Raw genomic sequence first — 7,500 nt, 5'->3', positions numbered from 1 at the left:
AAAACGATGAATAAACCTATAAACAGAAATACAAATTTGATAAACGTAAAAAGAAGGGAACTCTAAGAGGGCAACATGAAGGGGGGCTTCCCCCCCCCCCTTCCCGCCCGTAAGTCAAGATGGTGGGCGGGATATCTTCAAGTTCTTATCTCTCTTATCGCCTCTGACTTGCTACTCGGGGGAGTGGGGGGAGGGGGGGAGCGAAACACTGCGTCGTCAGCAACAAGAAATTCTTTCCCTTTTTTTGTGAAAAGTTTCACAATTGTAGAAAAAGAAATGAAGAAGAAAAAGACAAAGAAAAATCCAGATATTATTTCAAAGGAGGTGAAAATGTCCCTGTTTGTGGACTTTTGCTGGCTTAGGAAGAAAGAGGGTGGGGGGGGGGGGGGGGGCGGAAGGGGAAGGAGGGGACGTGGGAGGGGGAGGGGAGGAAAGGATGAAAGACAGAGGGTAGATGGGAGAGGGAGGGAGGGAGGGAGGAGGAGGGAGGGACGAAGGAAGGAACGAAGAGAGAGAGAGAGAGAGAGAGAGAGAGAGAGAGAGAGAGAGAGAGAGAGAGAGAGAGAGAGAGAGAGAGAGAGAGAGAGATAGTCAGACAGAAAAGTAGGAAAAGCAGAAATAAATAAATCATAACAACAGAAAAAAAAATATAGAAAAGGGGAGACAGAGTTCACGCAAGAACGAAGCATTCCAAGTTGGCACTAAGAGGTGTCTTGTTCCTCATCCTCCAAGACCGAAGGGAAGAAGTGGCACTCACTGGCACTCACAGCGAGAAAAAAAAAATAAAGCTGCCCACACCCTGGCCCAGACTTCGGCTCCCAAGTGTGCCATTTCCAAAGATTCGGACGAGAGAGAGAGAACAAACAAGAATTCTTTATTGAGAATCCTTGCAGCCTATGACGTCACAACGCCTCGGAACAGTGTTTGCGTTCACTAATATTTACGTCTAGTGTTTGCGGGCGCCCGTGGGTGTGCGGGCGTGTATTCGTGAAGACGAAGGTGGAGGCGTGAATGCGTGAATAGAGGTTACTGAAATGATGATTATGATTACCTTATATCTCGAGTGATTGATAACATTAATAGTAAAATTACCCATCGTACTGTCTTACATTTCATACATTCCATTTAATAATCTAACATTAAATACTCCACATTAAATTGGCGAGGATACTATTATCATTATTATCATTATCATCATCATTATTATTATCATTATTATCAATATTATTATTATTATTATTATTAATTTTATTATCATTATTATTATTATCATTATTATTATTATTATCATTTTATTATTATCATCATCATTATCTTAAACATTATTACTACTATTCTTCTTCTCATCATTATTATTATTGTCTAATACTCTTCTGAGAACTTTTTTTTCCTATAATAAATGCGAATATCCATAATGTTTGTGTCCCTCCGAAAACGTAAAGATAATTAAACATTCTAAAATAATTCTTCAGTGAAATAACTACTTTCCACGTTTTACTAGCAGGACGAGGCGATTATTAATTAAATAATTTCTATATCATGGCATATATAATGATAATAAAAAAACACAGCCACAAAAAGATATAATTATCATTACCATTAATTATCATCAATATTATTACAAGCATTATAATCATTGTCATCATTAGCTTTATTGCTATTTATTATTATTATTATCGTTGCCATTACCATTACCATTATCATTATTGTTATCGTTACCATTGCCATAGTCAATGTCAGTACCATTATTCTCAGCATTATTGCTATCACTCACTATCATCATCATTGTCCTTATCATTATCTCATAGTATAATTTAATCATAGTATAATTTTTATTAGCACTAGAATCAACATTTAACTACTATAACTATCACAACCACTATCATTACTATTGTTATTATCAATATTGCTTATTATCAACACTATACTACTACAAACATCATTATACTAACCACCATGATTGTTACTACAGTTACCATTACTATTACGATAATCATCATGACACAGACCAACTGTTAACAGAATTCCACAACACACTACGTTATTCCTATACATTAATGAACAACAAAAACTGATACAAATTCGCACAAATAAATAAATAAATAAACAAATAAAACGTGTAGAAATTTACATACAGTTACATACACGATGGACAACTCTTACGTAAAAAAAAACACATACATCAGGGAATCAATGACTGACCCATTCGTAAACCGATGACGCAATCGCTACCGACGAGATATGCTCATTACCGAGACATGTGATGAGTAGTCAGGCCATGCTCATTATAAACTTGCAATCGTTAAAAGTTCGGCGAGCGTGTGAGTGTGTCCGCTCGAGGTTATGCTCCAACTTTTTTTTTTTTTTTTTAGATGGTGGAGTCTGAATTTTTTCTTTCTCGATTTATGTCTGTCTGTCTGTCTCCTTCTTGTTTTCTCCCAGCCTCCCCCTTCTCTTCCTCTTGCCTGCTTCCTCCCTCCCCCTTTTTCTCCCCCCCCCCCATCTATCTCTCTCCTTCCGTCCCTTCACCTCCTATCTCTCTCTTTCTCTCTATCTCATTCCCTCCCTTCACCTTTCTCTCTCTCTCTCTCTCTCTCTCTCTCTCTCTCTCTCTCTCTCTCTCTCTCTCTCTCTCTCTCTCTCTCTCTCTCTCTCTCTCTCTCTCTCTCTCTCTCTCTCTCTCTCTCTCTCTCTCTCTCTCTCTCTCTCTCTCTCTCTCTCTCTCTCTCTCTCTCTCTCTCTCTCTCTCTCTCTCTACCTATCTATCTCTCTATATATATCTCTCTCCTTGCCTTCCTTATGTTTATTTTCTTTGTGTATTTCGTGATTAACTCCGTAGTCTGAATCATGTGTATATTTAACTGTTGTGATTAACCACTTTGCACTTAATAGCACTTAAGCATCACGTCTTCTAGGGAGCGTTGCCCAGAAGACAGCTTTACCAGTTACCATGTAATCCGTGAATATTGTATATGAATTTTTGGTAAACAAACTTATGAATCCGAATCTCTCTCTCTCTATCTATCTACCTATCTATTTCCTTCCCTTCCTTCCCCCTTCTCTCTCTCTATCTTTCTATGTCCTTCCCTTCTCTCTCTCTCTCTCTTCTCTCTCTCTCTCTCTCTCTCTCTCTCTCTCTCTCTCTCTCTCTCTCTCTCTCTCTCTCTCTCTCTCTCTCTCTCTAATACAGTGATGAGCATAGTTTTCCGAGTTGATTGTCCCTCTCATTAAAAGTTTTCTGACGAGCTTTTTGCCAGATATCTCCAGCATTTCATAACGCTTCGCAATTTCACAGATATAAAAAAAAAGAAAAAAAAAATCAAATTTATATTATTATTCTTCCTTCTTAATTTCTTTCCTTTTTCGTTCATTTTTCCATCTTCCGTTCTAGGATATCTTCCTCCTACCGTGTATTCTTTCCTGCTGAACTTCTTGCATACACACAAAAGGATAGTCACAAAAAAAACGAAAAAAATGATTCTAAAAAAATAACAAAAAAAGAAGGTTAACAAGAAAACTCTTCCAAGAAGACTTGATGAGAATCAGTTTCCGTGAAGTTGCGTTTGCAGTCTCAAATTGCTGTGAAACTCTTTGGAGAGTATATAATGGATCCTCCTATTTGGGGAGAAATGAGGGGGATGCATGCTTTTAAATGGGCGCATGTTTACAGACATGCATGCATACACATACACACAGAGAGACACAGCCATACACACACACATACATACACACATACATATGTGTATATATATGTGTGTGTGTGTGTGTGGCTGTGTTTCTGCGTTTCTGTGTGTGCGTGCGTGTGCGTGTGTGTACGTATGTGTATGTATGTGTATGTATATGTATATGTATGTGTTTGTGTATATATACATGAATATACACGTACATACACATATCCATATACATTGTGCAAACGCCCTTACGTACACCCCCCCCCCCCTGCAAAACGACCCCCGCACTCACCGCATACACGGCGCCGAGGGGCATGACGAGACAGGCCACCATCAGGTCGGCCACCGCCAAGGACACGATCAGGAAATTTGCAACTTGTTGAAGGTTCCTCTCGAGCAAGATGGCGGCGATCACGAACACGTTTCCTGAAAAGAAGGAGAGAGAGAGGAAGGGGCGTTATTCACCGAGGGAAATTAGAGGGTGAGAGGGAGAGTGAAGGAGAGAGATGGGGGGGGGAGAGAGAGAGAAGAGAAGAGAAGACAAGAGAAGAGTAGAGAGAGAGAGAGAAAGAGATAGAGAGAAGTGAAGAGAAGATAGAGAAAGAGAGATAGATAGATAGATAGTGAGGGAGAAAAAGAGAAGAGATGAGAAAAAGAAAAGAGAAGAGAGAACTATATAAAAAGTAAAAGGTTTCAGCCACCATACATCCAACCCATACCCTTTCATAAAGAAAACATCCCCTTTGAAGTTAAGAATAACAGAAAGGCGGCTTTTGTTTCTAATATCAAATAATAACCATTATATTAGACCACATCATAGGAAAAAGAAAAAAAAAATTGACAGATCATTTTTTATCGACCACTTTTGTCTTCTTCTTTCTCCATCTCAATTATGGATCTCCTTGAAAATACGAAAAGGACAGGGAAGAATTTTTATTTCTATATTTCTAATTACTTTATCTATTCTTTAATATCATTATTAGTAGTAGCAGTAGTAGTATTGCTGCCATTGCTATTATTAGTATTACCATCATATTTTTTATTATTACTATTATTTTTTTTTCATTGTCATTATTATCATTACTATCATTATCAACATCATTATTACTATTATCATTATCATTATTATTACTACTACTACTATTACTACTACTATTATCATCATAATTACTTTTTTTTTGCGTCAAAACTCCCAATATGTTTTAGCGACTTATTCAAATCTATCAAATTCAAATATATTCACATAGTTCTTTTCGCTTCATTAATACCCTTATATCATAGGTTAGTATCGTATCTTTTACGAAGGTTAAAACCATATTTTTTTTCTCCAGTTTCCGAAGATTGGGGACGGAGGGGGGGGGGGTTATTGGTCCATTTTACTCTACAAAACAGAAATTTTCGTATATACATATATACACACAACATATATATATATATATATATATATATATATATATATATATATATATATATATATATATATATATATATATATATATATATATATACCTATATCAGTCAATCAATCTGCAAACTCGTCCCCACGACGCCTTGCGCACGAGGCAGCCCTCAAGAAGCGTCGCAGTTCAACCCATAACTCGCGCTTCGCTGGGATCTGCGGGACATCGATACGGACCCCGGAGTCTTTGAGCTCCAGCCTCCTCCTCCTCCTCCTCCATCTCCTCCTCCTCCTCCTCCTCCTCCTCCTCCTCCTCCTCCTCCTCCTCCCCCTCCTCCTCCTCCCCCTCCTACCTCCTCCTCCTCCTCCTCCCTCCTCCTCCTCCTCTCCTCCCTCCTTTCCCCACGCCCACGCCCTCCGTACTCCCTGATCTCACCCCCCTCTCCCCCTCCCCCACGAACCAGTCTCTCCCTCCCCCCCCAGCCCCATCCCATTATCCAATTAACAAAGAGCGAGGGAAAGAAATTAGCTGACCCAAAAAGGCGGCTGATGAAGTAAATCTCCCCGTAGCGCCGCTCTTTTGTCTCCGGGCCAAGGCGAAAGTGGTCGACGCTGCATTGTTTACATTTCGTGAACAGGAAGATAGAAGGTAGTGGTGGTTTATTGAACATACACACACACACGCACACACATACATACACACACACACACACACACACACACACACACACACACACACACACACACACACACACACACACACACACACACACACACACACACTCACACAAACATACACATATGTGTGTGTATATATATATATGTATGTATGTATCTATATATGTATGTATGTCTGTATGTATGTATAGTCAGAGAGAAAAAGAGAAAGAGAAAGATAGATAGATAGAGAGAGAGAGAGAGAGAGAGAGAGAGTGAAGAGAGAAGAGAGAGAGTGAAGAGAGGGAGATAGATAGAGATAGATAGAAAGAGAAAGAAGAGAGAGAGAGAGAGAGAGAGAGAGAGAGAGAGAGAGAGAGAGAGAGAGAGAGAGAGAGAGAGAGAGAGGGAGAGAGAAAGAGAGAGAGAAAGAGAGAAAAGAAAGAAAGAAAGAAAGAAAGAGAGAGAAAGAGAAAGAGAAAGAGAAAGAGAAAGAAAGAGAGAGAGAGAAAGAAAGAGAGAGACAGAGACAGACAGACAAAGACAGAGAAAGAGAAAGAGATATGGGACCGACCGAAGAATTGAATGCTCCTCCCCTTATTCCGTCACCTAATCCTGTGAACACGAGAGCGAGGCTAAAGGAATTCGATAGGATATTACCGGCAGCGGGAATCGGTTCCTGTCGCCCGGAATCTCCTTCTATCCGATCGTTGTTGCCCCCGATCCCACGCTGCGCAGTCGCCATTTGTTCTTCTGTTTTGATCGGGTGTCATAAGGGCTAAAGTCGCGACGTTCAGGAGTGCGGAGGGAATGAGTGTGAAAGCGAAGATAATGATACGAATGATACATATGATAATGATAGTACGGCAAGACGAATAGGAATAATACAAAAATACGAATAACAATAATACAGTAGTACGAATAACGAAAAAATAATGCGAATTATATAAATACAATATTACGAATTATGACAATACAATAATACGAATAATAACAAGACAATGATATGAAGAATAACAATACGATGATATGAATAATAACAATTCAATGACACAATAATAAAATAATCAGAATAATAAATATTCAATAATAAGAATGCTAATACTACAATAATCCTGATAATAATAATGTAGCGATACGAAGAAAATGACTTTGCTCACTCCAGATATTGAAATTATTCAATAACGTTTGAAAAAAAGACGACTTTGAGAAAAATGTCATATCACTTACGTCTTTCCTGTTAACATATTATAGAAAACGTAAGCACAGTAATGTAATCTCAGTCTTGCATATCATTATTACTTTTACTCTGAACAACGTCCCACAAATAGCATCGCTTCAATTAACCTGAGATAAATATTCCCCTTTTTTTATATTGGTTTATCGTCCTATAAACAAAATACGAAAGCCGTCGCAGCCTTCCTCCAGCCGTAAATGGTTTTCAATTTAATTTAATTTGGGAGGCTCACTCACGTCCAAGTCGGGCCACGCGCCACGGCTGAAATCTGCGTCGAATGCATCTGAATGTCCTGTGTCACTGCAATGTATGGTGCCGCTGCCTCTGTCGTTGGCGCCGGAGTTAGCAGATGCGGATTTTCTCCCGTTATTATAGCAATTGGGTTCTTACTAGATACATACATATGGTGTGTGAGGTGTGAGTGTAATTGCTTTCAGGCTTAAATGTCGGGGGTATTTTCGTCACTATTGTGCTGGACGAGCAGAGCAAGAATCGCTGTTTTTATTCCGTTCCTTCCACATTGCTCGGGTTGTAAC

At 39.2% G+C, this 7,500-nt stretch overlaps 1 protein-coding gene across 2 annotated transcripts in view; it reads right to left on the bottom strand.

The window, feature by feature from the left end:
• LOC113830559 (5-hydroxytryptamine receptor) overlaps nt 1–7,500 on the bottom strand; it is a 590,145-nt gene that overhangs the window by 69,433 nt on the left and 513,212 nt on the right. For both annotated transcript variants that reach the window (XM_070120626.1, XM_070120625.1), the window contains exon 5: nt 3,964–4,097. In XM_070120626.1, the coding sequence (XP_069976727.1) occupies nt 3,964–4,097 (134 nt within the window). The remainder of the gene's footprint in view (nt 1–3,963; nt 4,098–7,500) is intronic.

Source organism: Penaeus vannamei, chromosome 4, assembly GCF_042767895.1.
Source record: "Penaeus vannamei isolate JL-2024 chromosome 4, ASM4276789v1, whole genome shotgun sequence".
Classification (NCBI taxonomy): domain Eukaryota; kingdom Metazoa; phylum Arthropoda; class Malacostraca; order Decapoda; family Penaeidae; genus Penaeus; species Penaeus vannamei.
The sequence above is the reverse complement of the archived record's forward strand: the minus strand, read 5'-3'. Positions and strand labels throughout refer to the sequence as shown.